This window comes from Sceloporus undulatus, chromosome 2, assembly GCF_019175285.1.
Source record: "Sceloporus undulatus isolate JIND9_A2432 ecotype Alabama chromosome 2, SceUnd_v1.1, whole genome shotgun sequence".
In the NCBI taxonomy this organism is placed as follows: domain Eukaryota; kingdom Metazoa; phylum Chordata; class Lepidosauria; order Squamata; family Phrynosomatidae; genus Sceloporus; species Sceloporus undulatus.
The window spans coordinates 244,478,085-244,497,921 of NC_056523.1; the positions used below are offsets into that span (position 1 = coordinate 244,478,085).

At 39.2% G+C, this 19,837-nt stretch overlaps 1 protein-coding gene across 6 annotated transcripts in view; it reads right to left on the reverse strand.

The window, feature by feature from the left end:
• The window catches only part of CEMIP2 (cell migration inducing hyaluronidase 2), a 76,986-nt gene that overhangs the window by 45,532 nt on the left and 11,617 nt on the right, over positions 1-19,837 (reverse strand). For 5 of the 6 annotated variants that reach the window (XM_042449157.1, XM_042449156.1, XM_042449153.1 and 2 more), the window contains exons 2-4: positions 14,256-14,598; positions 10,523-10,663; positions 6,872-7,433 (exon numbers count right to left, since the gene is read on the reverse strand). In XM_042449157.1, coding sequence (XP_042305091.1) covers positions 6,872-7,433; positions 10,523-10,663; positions 14,256-14,586 — 1,034 coding nt within the window. In that variant the 5' untranslated portion in view covers positions 14,587-14,598. Of the gene's footprint in view, positions 1-6,871; positions 7,434-10,522; positions 10,664-14,255; positions 14,599-19,837 lie in introns of those variants that run through there. The other variant, XM_042449158.1, reaches the window with a different exon arrangement.

Here is a 19,837-nt window from a genome sequence, read left to right on the forward strand (position 1 = left end):
TGGATCATATTGAAATCCATAATTTTGGCCCCAAAACCTGCCCTCGATTTATCGATGAGGTCAACTTATAGTCAAGTATATACATTAATAAGGAAGAACACACAAGTTGGGAAATGATGCAACAGTTTACTTCTATTTGAGTCTACTGGGCAAGATTCCACTCTCCCTTCTTTCCCTACTAAGTTAACTGAGTGCAAATGACTTTTGCACTTGAATATTTGCAGCAATCGAAATAAGCTGAGAAAAAAGTGAGAAAGTGGAAGGAAGAGAAGGAAACTGGGACATTTTAAAAGCATCTGAAAAAAGTATTAAAATATTAATAGGGACTGTTCTTGCCAAATTGGAACAGTTGGAGGTTAATATACTGGTCATTCACTGTACTGGATTCTAAATAAGTGATTCTGTGGTGTGGTGTGATGTGGTGTGGAAAGGACATAGGAGTGGCAACGCTAGTCTTCTTCCCTTCCAAGATGAAACCAATAAGCATTGTAGAAGGCTAAGCTCAAAAGCACAATTTCTTAAATGAATATGACTGCATGACCCTCACACCATTTCACATAGAAGTGTCAGGGGTGGGGAAAAGGTACAAACTAACCAGAGCTTGAAAAGGTTACCTTCTAGATTATAAAAGAACCTTCCTCGTGCCAAAGCTGAAGTTCAAAAAAGTGTCTTTTTCAATCTCTGCCTCTTTCAGGTAGGCAGAAACTCTACCTTCAAGCAGCTCCCATGCCATCCCTCCCACATTCACCCACACAAAAATTAGAAGACAAGGGAAGGTCAGCATTCAAATTACAGTACAACAGGGAAGCACTAACCAATGACTCATGTACAGAATAAAAAAAGTCTCACATTATGCAATCATAGCAATTTGATTCCACCTATCTGCCATGCTTATGGAATTCTGTGATTTGTAATTTAGTGAGATATTTAGAATCTCCTGTCAAAATGCTCTAGTGCACCACCAAACTACAAATCCCAGGATTCTGTCCAAATCAGCCGTGGCAGTTAAAGCGCAATTGGAAACACAGTGAACATACAAGTCATTAGGTGCACACTGAGTATTTTTAAGACATTCTAAAATTTATTTTAAATGATTTAAATGCACATTTTCTGCAATCTAATGCTTTTCTTTTCAGGTCAGAGAATGTGAATTCTGACAGTGCTATCATATTTATACAGTATGGATTATCTTGTTTTTTAGTTGGAGAGAAAGGAGAGGCTGCCAGTGAAAGCTTCTAGGCAATTTCTCCAGATTCAAGATTGAGAGTTGGCTTACCTTATTCAATAGTCATGGTTTTTTAAAAAAATAAATTACTCTTATTTTTAGTAATACCAGTGTAACTTATAACCAGTTGAACAGACTGGCAGCCTTACACAAGCCTTCATTCAATACTGTATCATTTAAAAATCATGATTATGTACTACAAGAATACACCTGCCAGGACCTTAACTATTTCTGTTTTGCATTTTGAATTCTCCTAATGTTCCAGCAACACTGCACACATGCATGTGCACTCAGCATACCATGGACACATGCAAACACCCCACAGTGCCAATTCCACTGTACAAGGCTGGGAAATGTGCACATCTCTGGACATTGGACTACAACTGATATCAATCCTAGCATGGCCAATGGTGAGGGATGAGGGGAGATGCAACCCAACAAAATCTAATGGGTGACATTTCCTATACTTGCACTGTAAAAGATGATCTTACACTGGCATAGATAAAGATTCTGGCTTCTAAGTAGAGAAAAAACCTCAGCACGGAGAGAGAAAGAAGGTGAAACAAGTTCAGCACTGTGAATTAGGCACCGGGCCTCACAGGGCTAGAATTAGCCAGCCAGAAGATAAGGGAAGCAACAGGGCCTCTGTTATTTCCTTTTCATTTAGGTCTCTTAGGTTTCCTGTTCATTTAGCTTTGACTGGTTTACCTATCAAACGTCTAACTGACTAGGAACTGCAGATATATTCAAACCAGGTCACATCAGTTCCAGTCCTGAGTGGTCTGTTTATCAACAGCTTTGAAAAATAAGGACTGCCTCTCAAATACCTGCTTGGCTCCTTTCCTTTAGCCCTCAATTCCTGTCCAGTCATGCCTTCTTGACTTATATGGGATGCCTGTTCATGCCAGCCAGGCCACAGCTCCAGCTCCAAAGCAAGTAATGTTAGCCAATAAACAGGACAGCTCCCATGACAGTGGGAAAGTGAATCCACTCTGGGATTTCAGTGAGGATTTTTGAAAGAATTCTCCAATTTAGGGAAGTTTAAAGTCCAGAGTAGATTACCCTTTTCACTGACACAGAGGTCATCAGCTGCCACTGGCCAGCAGACAAGGAAGGTTTCTGTGTATTTGGAAGATACCAAATATGCAAGGCTCAAATATAATAAACAAATAAATAAATGAAGAAAAATGATGAAAGGCAAAGAGACAGACAGATGGAAAGCGAGGAAAAGAGAATGTGCTCAGAGCTGCTTCTATTCCTTCTGTCTTTTGTCCTTAACTGCTCCTCACCAAGCACTAATCTTCCATTCTTCACATCAACCTACACTGCTTCTACCCATTACTAGAAACTTGAATCACTTATATGCAACATAATGCACTTGTTTGCCATCATGTTGTCCTGAAATTAGTTCTGAATCTATATCCCAGTATATTCCAGACCACATTTATGACTTCCTTTTGTTTATTTATTTATATTTATTCATTCTACAGTGTTGATTTAAGGCTGGTGATTTATAAGTTGTAGAATCCACCTAGTAATTCTCTTCCACAACTTCATCTTTTAAGAACGGGGGAAGATATTTGCAGACAGTAAACTTGTGGTTAACCTCCATTTACTTGCCTTTGACAAAGAGGATGGTTAGTCTGTCATCTTTCTTGAGAAGGGAAGTCTAATTTTCAGAATGTCCCTCATCTTTCTTGAGAAAGGAAGTCTAATTTTCAGAATGTCCCTCATATTTCTTGAGAAGGGAAATCTAATTTTCAGAATGTCCCTAAGCAACAATTTTATTAAAAAACTTGTGTTCTAGCACAGCTGTGCAATGGGCATTTTAAAAGTACTGTATAAAAAACCCAAATGGTCACATGCCATCGCATGAAGTGGTCTCTCCTATGATATCACAAAGGATATAGACATCTTGGATCTCAGAGGAAGTACCTTTTTGCATTACTAATCTAATTCAAATTTTATCTCCTGGACTTTGGAATACTTTGTTCCCAGTGTCACAGAGCCTGGAGGGACCAGCTTGCATAGATATCCCTCCACAATATTTCAACACAGAACAACACACACCAACACCTTGGCAAAAGGCAGGGTGTGACTAACATCACCATTTTTTTAATCTCCTGTACGATTTTTAACACCTTTGCCTGATGAAAAAGCCAGTGGAGCTTTGCAAGTTTACATCATGTATTTTGTGCATTTTGGTTGCTCAAATAAAGATATCACTGCTTTGTGGATTTTTGAAGTTATTATACTTTGCTACATGGCCAACATGGCTATCCCTGAATATGGTTGTATCAATGGAATTGATGTGAACTAATCTAAAACTAATATGACCCAACAAGAGTTTATATGGTTTTCCCAGGCCATCAAGCATTCTCACAAAGTGAAAGGACTTTGGCTTGTACCATTTTATGTTGCTATAAACACAAATGATAAAAGACATTTGACCTTTCAAAGTCTCCCCCCTTGTCCTAAAGTTGCACTATGCCGTGGTATCATGTGTTTCATTGCATTATAAATACAGGGAATAAGCCCTTTATTCATTAACTTTGCATGAAAACATCATGTGCAAAATCAACACTGACACAGGAGTACCCTGAAAACTAGTGGGGCTTCAGTGCCTAAGTCTTTCCTGGTCTCCTGAAGAATCAGACCATTTCTCCTGATAAATTTTTCCTCTGCCTTAGAAGGAGAAATTAGCATTTTGGCAGAACTATGCAGTGGAGAGCCTGTATTGGGGTATGTGTGGCTGGCTGGCTGGCTGGCTAGTGGAAGAGGAACTAAGTTAAGGTGAGATGAAATCTGGGGGGATGGGTGGGGTTTCCGCTTCTCTAAGGAGGAAAAGGCCTGACAGGAAAGAGTTGAAGGAAATTAGAAAGAAAAGTAGGGGACACAAAAGGGAAGGTGAAATAAATACCCAGCCTGGATGTTGTAGCTCTCTGGTCTGCATTTAGAGTAAGCCCCAAGACAGACATTGCAAATTTACTGACTGACTCTTCCAAGGGCTGCAGGTATCAAGTTATTTATACAGAGGATTCTGGGACAGACTGGCAACGGTTCACGTTCATTTTTAAAAACATAAAAAACATCTGTCTGTAGGTTCTTTTTCAATTCCTAGGAACGTAGCAGTCTTGAAATTATAGCATACAACTCTAGCCAAAAAAATGCAATATCTGTGTAAAACAGTGCTATTTATGTTTATATAGTTCTGTCTCCTCATGCTTCAAATACAATCACCAGGCACATATTTAAACAATTTTTATCCTGCCTTTCCACAGTAAAAAGTCTTTCAACAAACAAATAAAATCATCCCAAAATACAATATCCTGCTAAAACAGAGCAACAGTAACATTTTGCAAATCCAGAGATACCAAAATATTAAAGTAAACAATAAAATGTTTGAAATAATAATTTTAAAAAGTTTATCCACCTTCTGAAACCATAGTAGCTAAGGAAATGTTACACAAAGGTTATGCAAAGAAATTCCATGGCTTTTGAAGCAAACTTTATCATCTTAGGCATTGCGCCAAGCAAGGCCTGGCTGTTTAGGAAGGCCTTTAGCTGGAAAAAAACCAACCCACCACACACACACCTAATTATGAATATTTTAAAGCTGTTTTCCTTTCACTGTGGCTTTTCTTTGGTTCCTGGGCTTTATGGGTTGTTGATTTTGGATTTTTTCTCCCATTTTGTTTTTATGATGTTGGCTGGTATTCAGTATCACAGCTAGAGATAAGTAACCTAGAGTGAGGCATCCCTAACTGCTCCATATGCATGATCTATGTGCAGTCACAATCATGGTACTATTGCCACAATTGTAACTGCCCTCCTAAACTTACTTTACCAGGTGCACTGAGTGGAGGTCCATTCTGCTGATGACTGGCACAAGAGCAGATGGCATTTCTACCTTCCTTCCACTAGTGAGTGAGGGCATGTCAATCAGAAGTAGGACCCCACTGCAAGTCCTTGTTACAGCCTTGCTTGCAGGTAGGAGGAAAATGGAAATGTCATTTTCTTATGCGCCAGTCACCAGCAGAACAGACCTCCTTCTCTCAGTTCAGCTGATGCCTGATAAAGTATGGAGAGATAGAGCCAGGAGACACTACTTAGGGACACATACATAACTAAGCTGGCAATGTAGAATTCTGCCCCTTGGTATATTCTGTTTAATGCATTTTGTGGAAGAGGTTTCACTGTATGGATATTTTTATTGTAGTAGCCTGCTCTGAGTCCCCCCTCCCTTTTTTTTTTTTTTTACTTTTTAGACAACGGGGGATATGTAAGGATGACATTCATGGTCACATCAACAGACATGCGCTCATACAACCAGAATCCACCCCACCCCCCATTCACACCGCTATCTGCCCCAGCATTCATCCTCCATCCTGCGGGCAAATTAACAGGGGCTGCAGAGGAGGGGGGAAATGTGTGAGGCCCAATTCAGCTAGTAAACCAACCCAACTGTATACAACATTAGAATTTTAAAAGTAAATATATTTTAAATAAAGCTTTCCAGATTTCTCTGCCCACTGATCTCTGAAAGCTGAAAGTTAACCAATCTCGGCATGTTTCATCATTATGCTTGGATTCTATTCTCGTCTTTCCTCTCTTGCAATCACTTTTAATGCCATTCCAGAACAGAGTAAAAGTGAATCAAGGAATGTTAACAGGCATAGCATGCTTTCAAGATCCTTCATAAAACGAATGTAGTTCTAAATGACTTTATGTGGCTATTTCTCCAAGACTGCATGCACGCAACAGTATATAACAAATCCATCTGCTATTTTTGTTGTGCACATATATGTGGAGAGAACCAACTACAGTAGTGCTGATTGTCTTGTGTGCTATGAAGATAAAGAACTTGATTTCATAGTATTAACCTATTAAAATATACTTCCAAAGAACTGAGATTGTACTCTCACTCTCTCTCTCTCTCTCTATATATATATATATATATCTATATCTATATCTATATCTATCTATCTATCTATCTATCTATATATATATATATATGACTGAGGGCTTCCTCCCTCCCCCCACAAATCACCACATACTTCAATATCCAGCACCAACCTGATGCTTTCCCCTCCTCTTCTTGCAATACTCTACAGTACTAAAAACTTCTTCAAGGGGATTTTCTACCTCTGGAACAATTCTGGGGATTGAAAAAGGGAGAGTGGGCTGCCAAGTCAGACAGAAATATCAAAGTCCAGTGGATGTTAAAACTGCCCTTAGTTCCCCACACCTAGCCAAAGATTCTTCAATATTATTAGGTCAGTATTGGAATTATTCTTTGAACATGCCAATGAGGTGTTGTGATAATGAAGAGTCCTCTCATTATTACAGCCTTTTCCCCAGATAACAAAGAGTTAAATGTGTGGGTGGTACGACTGCATTTTAATGAGGCTCAGCGAGATAGCAATTACCATTGATATGGGCAGATAGGTTCAGAAATACTACATGGAAAAGCTTTCTTATGGCACTTCTGCAAGATATATTCTGATGAGTTTAACCCACCACATGTACAGTATACGTTTGCATGAGCTGAGAACAGCAGAATTGACCTCTGAATACAATTTTCAGATAAGACTGTTTTTGTAAAAGCACAGAAATAAGTGTTTTGTTTTTGTTTTTTCTTTTTACCTATAACTCAATCCTTTGATGAGCTTACTTCCCAGGAGATTCTGTATGGTTGTTTTGGTTTCATCCAGTAGGTTTTTAGCAGCGGAGTCTCCCACAGCAATAGCAACAATTCGGCCAATATCTTGGGCTTTTAGAAAATCCTGAAGTTTCCTGCTATCATTTTGAGATTCGTGAGTATCAAACCTCTCTGCAGATAAAACTTGTGCAGTGTCCTGGTCAATGACTCTCACATTTAGACCTCGGAAAAACTCCTTTTCAAATGTATATGAACCAGAGGCCAGCCCTGAAGAATATACAGTCTTTGACAGAGAAGTCCACGCTAACTTCTGAGATCCATGCAATTCCAGTGTTCCACCAGGGCCCACACCCACAAACTTTTCGCCAAATGTTGGCACATAATCACCTTCATCCTTTTTGCCATACAAGATGATTGTTGCTTTGGATTTATAACGGCATTTCTCTGCTCCAATATGAAGCGCTCCACCATCCTTTATCAGGATAAAATGTGTTTGCAGTGTAATATTTCTGGATCCATTTTCATCATCACCAAAGACAAGCAATCCTGCAGGAAACAATATTTGGGGAAGTAAGCAATCACTCAAGTAGCATCTGAGTATATTTTATGGAATAACATTTTGCTCTGATGCAAAATACAAACCAATTTACCAGCAAGGCTACTGAAATGTGAGTGAATGCTTGATCTCAATATACAACTTTTTTCAGATGGAAAATTATCAAAGTTAGCTAAATCCAATGTCAGTCCTACTTTGAGCAGACACACTGAAATTAAAGACACTGAATTATGACTAATAAGTTCCATTCGTTTTAATGGATCTACAGTACTTTAAGCAGAGTGACACTGGATGTAACCCAGCATCCTAGCTATAATGTGGGATACTGGAACAAAGAGAAATATAAAGAACAAAGAGGGTGTTTGAGAAGCTGACTAAAGCATTCTGCACTGCTTCCCACAAGCCTGATCATGTCCTTCCAAAGCTACCAACTAAATCCTGCTGTGCCAGGCTTCTAAAATGTTGATGACTGAGCAGTATTTTTAATTTGTTTATACTTGATACACTTGGCACAGTGGCAGGAAATGTACAAAAAGAATCCAGACGGTAATAAAAGCTGAAAACAGACTACATCAACAACGTAACAAAATAATCATGAGAGCTAGACAGGAAAGTATAGACTTCTATTAAAGGAGGAAGAGAGTAAGATGAAAGTTGTAACAGTAACATAGCCATATTTTATTTTCTCTGGGATTGACAGGCACTATAAAAATGGTCAGAATGTAAAAGAAACAGCTACTGACATGGTGCCACAACTGTTTTCAGGCTGATTTTTTTCAGTTTTATGAAACTTTGGAAAAATTATTTGTGTGTGAGAGAAAAACAGATGGATGATGCCACTCAGTAAAATAATGCTTGGGGAGAAATCTTTGCTCCATATGGCAAAGATGCCAACTTTCTTAAACTAGTATTACATTTCTTCTCATAAAAAGTTCCATTGTTCTTTTCTCAAAACAGTCTTATATTGTGGGGCTGTTTCTCTCTGCTGCACAGGAAGTAAACTGGGAGGAAACTTCCTTTTGGAAGAACTGATTTCAAATGTTTGTTCTGTCCTTGTTATTCAAGCTCTGACTGTTCTCATTCCACTAACACTTGCATTAAATATAAACAACTCCCAAGTTGTACAGCAACCTTTACAAATGAGTATGTCATTTACAGGACAATAGTTGTCATTTCTCGGAACTCTATTGAAAACCACAATTTCAGTGTGAAGGATATAGTCCTCCCTTGTGTTCCAGACAGCATTTACAGTAAGAAAAATTACTGGGACATGATGACAGAATAGCAACTTGGCAATGATCCTGTTCACAAAACTATTTTAATCAAATAAATGGTTTCTCATGCCCACTTTAATCACTTGAGGCTATGAAATACCACACACCACCCAAGTCAAATGGGATTTTACCTTTTTTGTAAATATGTGATCTTCTAGGTAGCACTTACAAAATTCAATAATATATGCATAACATTGTATGGGACCTGCTCCATTCAGATACTAAGTGGAGTTGAGATGGAAACAACAGCAGAAGATTTAAAAAGAGAACATGTCAAGCCTGCTGAGCCCTGCCCCCTTCCCACACTCTGTTTCTGGAGGCCCAATTCTGATCCTAAAAGCGAATGAGGCTAGGCAGAAAAGTGCTTGCTATAACTAAACTCCCTAAAGTAAGATGGGGGCAAAATTCTTTTCCTTTCATTCAGGAGTAAATTTTAGGCAGAATGTAGGCTTCTCATACATCTTCTCTGTGTTGTACACGAATACAGCAGGTATATGAATAAAGATAGTTTGCCTTGTCTAGTTCAGGTTGGTCTACAATAATGGAGAGACTATATGGCTCTTCAGATGTAGCTTGGCTGCAAACATGCCAGCCAACCTACATAGCCAATATTTAGTCACAACAAAAGATGAAGTCCAGTAAAATCAGGCAGGCTACACATTCTGTACCAAGACATGACTGTTTAAACAGGCTGGACTCAAGGGCCGATGGGGCCCCTTCCAAGTCAATTATTCTATTATGCTATGATTGGCTCCTAAAAGTATAGAGCAGTCTTTTCCAGTGCGGTTGGCTTTCAGATATTCTTCACTACAAATTCCATCATCCCTACCCACTAGCTGGGGCTGGAAGGTGTTATAATCACAACAAGGCACTAAGCTGAGGAAAGCTGGTACTGACAGGGAAGGCTTTTTTTACCCCCTGATCAGTTGGCAACCTTAGCAAATAGGGTTACCAACGTTTTGCAGCTGAGCTTTTAGCAACTATCTGCAGCAAACCTTGATTGTGGAACTCCCTACCCAAGGAAGTTAGGCTGTCCCCATCTTTTAGCTTCTGGCAGGCAGCCAAAACAGTGATGTTCTGCATGGCACTCAGTGTTTAAAATCACTGTTTTCTCTGTTTCAAAACTGGATTCTGGGGTTATTATTACATTGCTTTTATGACTTTTTAGAGAGTATTTTAATGGGTTTTTTAAAATGTTTTTATTTTTGTACTGTTTTAATTGCTTTTTATTTGTTTATTGCCTTGAGAGCCTTTGTAGGCTGGGAGATAATAAAGAAGTATGTTCTTTAAAAAGTAAATAAACAGGCATTTGATTACTGATTGTACAGTGGACCCTTGTTATACGCTGGGGTTTGGTTCCAAGATCCCCCGTGGATAACAAAATCCATGGATGCGCAGGTCCCATTAAATATAACGAAATAGGAAAATGGTGTCTGCTATAAAAATGGAAAATCAAGGTTTGATATTTGAAATTTATACTTTTATTGAACATTTTCATACCATGGATGCTTGAATCCGTGTATAAAAATCTGTGTATAAGAAGGGCTGACTGTATAAGGCCCAGCTCTCCTAAACAATGAACTAGACCTTTCTAACTTTTGTGCTGGGGTATGTGTGTCTGAGTTAGTAGTGTATGTTTTAATCTAGTTTTACTTTTTTGATTGTTTAATCTTTTTTTAACTTTTCATTTTTGTGAATTTTTACCTATGTGTTTCTTAATTAGTTGTAAACCATTTTGCACCCTAAACAGGAAAAATGCAGGATAGAAATAATGATGACGATGGTGAATCCATGATGGCACATACCCCCATCCTGTATAACTATCGAGTGCACTGTAGCATCCACATTCAGACGAAACAGATCTCCTTGCTGAAGCACAATTTTCTTCTCTTTATCATGTCCAGGATTCCAATTCTTAAGGCGAGGATTCTGATCAGGACAGTTTTCTACAACACAAAAATGATAACAATTAAAGTATTATGTGTATTCTTGAAATTATTTAAAGCAACGACTGGTATGTCATTGTTTATGGGCCAGTCATAGTCCCCAAAGTCCAACTAACAGCCCTTCCAGAGTTTAAAAAAAAATCCTCTGATTTACAGATAATGAACAAAAAAATGTGTGGTAAAAAAAGAGGTATTCTAATATTGTATTTTATATCTGAGCTAAAACACTGGTAAAAATGCACTACAAGTCACAGACCAAGGAAAGAGAAATTAGCAATGTTTGACAAAATTCTGCACTTGTGCTAGGAATAAAGCATACTCTTGGCAGCCCATCTTCATCAATCTGGCTTTTTAACTATCATCAGAAACCAGTCTGAGATGTAATGTAAGCATATTTGCATAGGAAAACTTTTCTCTTTCTTCATCTGAATTTGAATCAAAGCAGGTAAAATGATCTCTGCCTCCTTCCTTGCAAGTCAATTGACTCTTCTGCCCTTCCTCAGACTTTCTTAACAGCTTCAGCAGTTGTCACTCAGGTTTCAGACATTCCAATTTAGACTCTGACAAAGTCATGAGAGGGCCTTATAAGACAGCCCTTTAGAGGTCCCTAGTCAGTGTTAACTTTACTGTCAGATCTGTTTTCCACATATGACAACTGCTTTAATGTAACTGAAAATTTCCACTGCTTCATTTTGGTACATATTTCAAAGTAGGTATGGAGACTCTTCATCTAAATAATTCCAGCAGATGAATATGGACACTTCCAGAAATTTACAGACTCATTAGCTGATTTTGCTGATTTCCATCCCTCCTCATCAGTGATTCAATTATTCCATACAGGATACATCATTTGGAATCATTTCAACTGTGAATGCTAAGTCAATGTTGTTTTGCTTCCCCTTTAGAGCCAGTTTTGCAATTGGTTCTAACTGATTATTAGAAATTGCTTCCGGCTATTAAATGGATTTGACGCATGCTGACTGAAAGAATTACTTAGGACTGCTTAGTTCCTTTTCCTTTCATTGTAAGAGCTTTTATAGTTTAGTTTCTTGGTACACATTCTTTTAAATTTAATTATGTAAAACTGACAGTAATGTGGAATTTATTCCCAATTATTAAGGGCATAATCTGCAATTACATAATCTGGCTACATTATTTATTTTGTAGATTTAATAACATGCTCTTTAGTGCAAAGATCCCACAAAGCAGCTTAAAGCCCAATATATGTAAATGCATCAGACCAAGGCACAATTTCACAGACATCTAAAAATGAACACCATTCAGGTTCGTGACAGGTCTTTGTTAGAAAGAGAATGCAAAATTAGATGGACCTTTGTTTGACCATTAGGGTGGTTCTTCTCCTTTGATCCCCTAATTGTTTACTTCTTTTCTGTGCACCACCACAGCACAGTGGTTCCACATGCTGGTTTAAGACTTGGAAAATCCAAGGTCAGATCTCCAATGAACCATGAAATTTATGGGGGGCTTCAACAAAATATATTTTCTATCTTTTGAGATCAGTACCATTGTTGTTGTAGTTGTTGTGTTTGTGACTTATGGCGACCCTAAGAGGGGCCTATCATGGGGTTTTCTAGGCAAGTTTCTTCAGAGGGGGTTTGCCATTGCTATCCTCTAAGGCTGAGAGAGTCTAACTTCCCCAAGGTCACCCAGTGGGTTTCCACAGCCGAGCTGGGATTCTAACCCTGGTCTCCAGAGTTGTAGTCCAACTCTCAAACCACTATACCATGCTGCCTTTCAGTACCATTACTCTGCCACAAAAAAGATGGTAGATGTAACTTCGTCAACTAGAAACCAAAAATATTTACTTAGAAGTAACAATGAATTCACTTTAAAGTGTGTTGTAAAGTCCTTCCTATCCACTTGGATTAATTTACAAGAGTCCTTCCCAGTTATGTTATTAATATAAGATAAAGGAAAACAACTATTTTAACAAAATATTTACACAGCCCTGGTTAAATAGAGGGTGGCAAGTAAGAAATCCATGTTAGAATTTATGCGAAGTACTGTTATCCTGATCGGCCCTCCAATTCTTGAGATAATGGAGTTTATCCCATGGCATTTTAATCTGGTTTAACTCTATCTTGATTAAATCTTAGTTCCGGTGGCATCCTGATCTTATCAGACAGGTTTTGCTGCCTAATTTGCCACATCCCAGGTCGATCCCCATTTCCAGAACCACTCTTCCCAGCTCTTTTCAGATCTGGGAGTTTTCTGGCTTGAGAAAATGGCCAGTGAAGCACTCCTGGAAGTGGAGATGGACCTGGGCTGTATTCAGGAGGCAAACCAGGCGGCCAAACCTCCTGATAGTATCAGGATGCTGCCCAAATTAAGCTTTAAACTGGATAGAGGTAAGCTGAATTAAAACACTATGGGATAAGCTCCAATGTATAACAAATAAACCAAGGGGTCATTAACATTTTTTTGAATGAAGAGATTCGCATATTTGCACCAATTCAGAACCGATTCAGCATTGGTTTGGTGTTCCCACTACGTTTACTGCAATTTAATCTCTCCATGCCATTTTAACCCTGTTGCTGTTCACATTTGCCACCATATCAATTTAAAACGGAGGTGCCTCCATTTCTGGGAATTATGCAGCACGATCTGAATCAATTCGGTAGTGTAGTAACACTACTGAAGATGCAGATAGTTGCAGCTCTTTAAAAAAACCACTAAGGGGTACAGTGCCAAATACACCAGCTTAAGTGGGCTTTTCAATCTCTCTCTCTCTCTCTCTCTCTCACACACACACACACACACACACACCCTACAAACTGCACTGAGTGCAGTAGGGGCAAATGTAAAATTCACACTGGTTTATTTCCGTAATGTGAATGGGGCCCAATGCAACTTAAAATGCAATTTTAAAGTGCACATGTACACACATGATTCAATCCATTGGTCAGAAGAAAGGAGGTGATTATAACAATGACAACGTCTACCCAAATTGTTGAGATAGTTCACTTTTATTTCAAAGACATGAAATGGACCTTTGCCCATGGTTTTTCACTACATTCCAGTAAATTCTTTCCCCACCCCTCCATACATATACTTTTTCTGTGAGCATACCTTCCTAGTCCCATGTAATAATTCATGCTTCAATGAACAGAAAGATAACCATTTGTTTTTGGGACAGGTAATGTGATAACTGGATTCAGGGAAAACATGACAGCAGAAACTACAACCCACAACCCTTTCATGCTATGCAGATATAACTGCCATAGATGCATCCTATGGGATCCTGGAAACAGTAGGAGATGAAGCACTGGAGCTTTCTTGCAGAGAATTTTAAGTACCCCTCCCTAAACTGCAAAGCCTTTTATCTCTTTATTTCTGACAATAGTCCATGTGACACTGATGAATATCACAGCAACAGAAATGATTTTTATTGTGTGTACCTTTTTGTGCTTATCATAAACATGAGAAAAGATATTTGCTTAGCTGATGCAGAGGTAAATGTTTATGTTTTAAACCAAATTTCATAGATAAAATCTGAACCCATAGTACCCCCTCTCCATTTGTGCAGATCAGTAAAGATACTGAAAGCATAAAATATGCTGATATAACTCACCATCAGGTGCATATTTTGATGCGATCCCCAAAATAATCCCAAGTGCAAGAAAAAATGAAAAGCTAGACATGGCAAAGCAAATGAGCGTATTTTTGTGCCTCTTCTTTCGGCTTGATTCTGCTTGGTGGCGTTGCACATCTGATGAAGAGGCTACTGTTGCACGAGTTTCCTGTCTTGCAGAGGTAAATTTGGCTGAAGCCTGGTTCTTTGGAGGGGGTGGAGGCCGGAATGGAGCAATTCTTCCAGGGACATAGCCAGACGATTTATGGCTGCTGCCATTCTGAGGCTGGTGAAAGGCATGAGAGCTTTCCCTAGGATCAGTGGCTTGCATGTTACACAGTCACTAGAATAAGAACAGAAGAGATTAATTTTACATTGCAAAGCTGTGAGGTGACTCACTTTTCCTGATATTCTTTTACTTATGTTAAGGGTATGAATCCTGCAAGCATGGCCCAAAGCTAATGTAGTGAGGAACTTCTTACAGATACTGAAGCGCAAATCCAATTGCGAGTCAAACAGACTAGACCCTATTGACACTGAATCAATTGAGGAAGGAAACAAATCTTGCCAAGAAAACCCATGATGTGTTCTTTGCCTTAGAGTTCCCATAAATTGGAAAAGACTTGAAGGCACACAACAACAAAGTCAATATTACTGATTCAATGAGTTTACTCTAGGATGAACAATTGAATTATAATACTAGAACCATATACAAATTTCATATTAAATATTCTACATACAAATACAGCAAGATCTCTAGTATATCCAGTGGATGGAACTGAGGTAAATACTGGGAGCATAAGTGGACTAGAAAAGGAATGCTCTTATTATCCCCAAAGTAAGTTCTCAGATGACAGGGGCATCTTCTGAGCAGAAAAAGACAGTGAATTGGGAAGGGGAAAATGACAGCAGAGAGGACAGGGCTTAGAGTCTGAGCTGTCCCTCACATCTGGCCCACTGGCTTGTTCCCCATCCATTTTAAAAGCAGCACATTGGGAGAAAAGAAACTATAAGAACAAGACATGCATTGTTATCACAGCTATCCAATTTATCTATATTGTTGTAGTGTGCCTTCAAGCCCTTTCAGACATATGATGACCCTAAGACCATGGGATTTTCTTGGAAGGTTTCTTCAGAGGGAGTTTGCCATCGTCTGAGGCTGAGAGACTGTGACTTGCTCAAGATCACCCAGAGGGTCAACTTGGACCAGTTGGGGTTCAAACCCTGGTCTCAGAGTCCTAGTCCAGGGATGTAGCCAGGATTTTAGGAAGGGGGGGGGTCCAGACTAAGTGCCACCATTATAATGGGGCTTGGGCACGGCAGCGCAGCAGCAAGCACCATTCATTTTTCTAATGGAGGGGGGGTCCGGACCCCAAGAACCCCCCCTTGGCTACGTCCCTGCCTAGTCCAATGCATCCTGGCTCCCTGATCTATATTAGTTGCTGCTTATTTACCTATTTACCTTTCATTTGGGCTAATTAGAGTTCTTACTAAATGTTTTCATAGCATTCCCTCCATTCAGGGTAGGCTGTACCTCTAATTATTAGTAAGTCTTCCCAGTCTGTTTAACTCTTGAGTATAATTGCTGGATGGATTTGACTAATCACAACTAACTTTAAACCCAAGAATACTTAAGCAGAGATCTAACTCCTGTACAAACAGGAAATTAGAATTTAGGGACAGATAAAGAGACTAAAGCATTATCTGCAAATAAACAGATAAAAATACTAGGGCAATGCAAAACTTAGATAAGCTGAAACCTGGCTCATTGTACAAAGAAGAGGGTGTTCCAGCATAAAAAACTAAAACATGACAACCATCTACAAAAACATGTGAGAGAGAACTATTCCTCTTCAGACGTATGCAGAAAAAGTGCAAGAACTTTTGGTCTGTGTTTTCCAAAGCCACAAAGGCCATGACTTCATTGTTTTAGAGTGATAAGATCATTAAGACTCAACCCTTTCAGAGAAGACAATACCTTGCAAGATACACTTTACAAAAACAAACGTTAAAAAAGAGTATGTGTTCCTTGAGCCTGTTCCCTGTGTCAAGTCAAATCTTCAGTTAAAATGCTTGGCACAAAGTAAAATCCAAGTACATGAAGTACTGAATCCTTTTTCCTTTGTTCTAAACAGGAAGCAAAGCTGACACAAATGATGGCATCCTCAATTAATGGGGCATGATTAGAGTTTAGCACTTGGCAAGGTATAGTGCAGCCTGCATGCACATTTGCCACTAACTTACAGCAAAGGCTGGTAACAGAAAAGCTTAGAAGAGTTTTTATACTCAGAGGAATATTTTGGACCCCTCTCTTTTACATGCAACTGTTTTGGCTAATAAAAGAGAGTACAGTGGGCCCTCCCCTTATGCGGGGATCTGTTCCGGATCCCTCCGTGTAAGGGGAAATCAGTGTATGCTGGAGCCCCATTGGAAGTAATGGGGCTTGCACCCACGGCGCACAATGGTACAGGAGTGCGCACACGCCATAGGCATGCTCCCCATTCGTTCTTCCAGGGTGCGTATGGGGCTCTTCCAGCATGGCTTTCAGCATATGCTGGAAGATGCGCATAGCACACCTGCGTAAAACACGGGCACATGGTATAGAGCCAAATCCATACCTCAAGTTCTTGACTGAAACAGTAACAAATGACTTTTTTTGGAGCCAGATTAGTTTTTTTGGCATTACAGTATATCTTCCTTCTGCTCTTCTAATTGTGGTGCATAGGATACAAGCTGCTCCACATTGGTGTCCTATTTCAAATGAGTGAATAGCCAAATAAAAATATTTCATTTCTCAAAACATCATGAAAATGCAGGGGGAGTAATAGTGTGCAGTGGTATCAAACTGCTTTCAAATCTTTGCCCATAATTTGATGTATGTATGTGGGGTATATACACATGTATAAGATTTAACACAGTTTCCAAATGTCTGGATAAAATAAATAAATATAGTCTACTCTTAGCCTGTGACAATATCTTATAGTGCATGTGGCCCACAGGTCCACCACAGAAATCCTCCACTCCCTTCCAAAAACTCTGGAAAAATTTGGAGTGATTTAGATGTGATTATTTTTGCTCCAAAATCTGCCCCAAATCTCCCAAAACTGCCTTAAAAGCTACAGTTTCCTCTTTTGAACCCTTCCACCTCCTGAAAACAGATCATCCCCAAGAAAAAACTGCCAGTGATGGCCAGATGTGACATCATGTCCCTTAAGGTACACTGAAATGCACTGCTTCAGCCAACCAGGTGGGTGCAGGAAGGAAAAATGGCCTCTGACATGTTTGGAATTGCCCACCCCTCTTGTAGTGTTACCAGAATTCCTGTCCAAATCTCTGAAGCACACACTTTGTACTTTTTTTTTTATCAGATGTGATTTCTATCAAATACTAATGCATTAAAAATAGTGGAAGCTCTCTATTGCATGCAGGGGAAGATGGGGTATAATTTATGCTTGGTTTCTGCTCTGGAGAGAATATTAGTTTCCATGTCCTTTGAGGGGCAATGTGAATTGTCCCCGAGCATTAGACTGAGTGAAACAACTGCCTCAGAGGACAGATGATAGGGAAGAGAGGAGTAGCAGCAGTCCCTTGGCTGTACTTCACATCATCAGATCCTGCCTTGGTCCCCTTCAACCAATCTATTTCTTCATGACACTATCCTGTCGTGAGTGTTGAAATAAGATTTAACTGCCGCTCCTGTTCCATACATGGAATGGGAAGGAGGCACCCTGTTGTCCCTTGCCCCAGCCAACAAAATATCTTGGATCAGGCATGGAAGAAAGGCCTTTTGAGTGAAATAATTTCTAAGAGGACAATCAGGTACTCTACATTCACCAGGACAAATGTCACCAATGCAAAACAGACAATGGCCTTTTTTTAAAAGTCTTGAATCTCTTCAATATTGTTGCTGCTGTAATGGTGTACAACAATTTTGGCCAACATAGCATAGTTCTCCATTTCTGACTTCCTCTAAGCAGGACAATTGTTGGCTAACTGTTGCCCTACCGGATCATTTTCAGAGTCTGTTTGTATCCAAGTACCGTATTTTCCGGCGTATAAGACGACCCCCAACTTTTCCAGTAAAAATATCGAGTTTGGGATATACTCACTGTATAAGACAACCCCTCTTCCAACGCACACCAAATAAAATTTTTAAAAAACATCAGATTTGATTTCAATATGGTAACACTGACCTGTGTATATGTCTACCCCAGGATTTTGGGGACCATTTGGGGGGGGAAATTTCTCGACTTATAGTTGAGTATATACAGTATTTTTAAAATAAGCAAAGGCGTCAATATAGCCTTTCATGGTAGCAAGCTCCATTGTACAAAATGAAACAAAACTTTTGATATGCATCGAACTTCGCTTTTTTTAAAAAAGCCTTCATCCACCTAGTTGCATAAAGTCTTATACAATTATAGTTTTGTCAATCAATACTGTATTATATTTGCATATAAAACATGAATTCTGAGTCAGCACCAGGAAACAATGTTCAGTGTTCTTTTTCAGCTGCTTTGACAGCAAATTTATGTTTTAGCTAGAAAGTTAATAATATGTTCCTCCTCAAGAGAGCTTTCAGTATGGCTTTCAAATATGAGAACTGCCATTACCAATTTGAAAGCCAAACAAACAGTAGAGTGCTAAAAGTTCTAAAAACCATAAAAACAGCTACCACTAAAACCTTCACACCCTAAAAAAAAAAGACAGAGAGAAGACTATCTTTAAAGTAGCAGCTACAAAAACACCTTCAGCTCAACTGAGACATCTGGGCAAAGAAATGTTTTTTACCTTGATGCCCAGTCAAAACACGGTTTCAGTCGGAACACAGTGCTAGAATTAGCTTAAAAGAGGTTGACACCTTGCTTAGTTCCTTAAAAGTTCAGATTAAAAGCCTCAATGGATTCAGTACTTCACTGATATGGTACTCACCATCCATAACTGCTCTCAGAATTTTGTCCCACAGAATAACAGGCCAAAGAAAGTTTGTGACATTTCATGTATCTACCCTTAGTGTGGCACAGTGGTTCAGGGTTCAGTTCCCACTCAGCCATGAAACCCACATGGTCTCAGCCTCAGGGAAATGCAATGGCAAACTTCCTCTGGAAAAATCATGCCAAGAAACCCCTATGAGAGGGTTGCCTTAGGGTTGCCCTAAGTTGGAAATGACTTGTAGGTACACAACACACACAGACACACACACACACTTCAAACACAAAACTAGTAAGTCAGAATTATTTGGATCATGACTCACCTCTGATCATGACTAAAAGGATCAGGGTAGGTAGAGTGAAACAGCATTTTACAGTGGTTAGAGTACTGGACTGGGTTTAAGAGCATCAGGTTCAAATCCCTACTAAGTCATGAAACTCACAGAGTGAGCATGGGACAGAACGAAGATGATGATGATGATTACAGCAGCAGCTACAACAGCAATAATGGATTCCAACAACAAAAAATGTATGCTGAGAGCCAGCAGGCTTCTATCTCTGGGTATCACTGGATACATGATAATTTTAATTTTTTTTCTTGTGATGCTATACTGCACTTACAAGTTTTGCTACTATGTACAGACACAACTG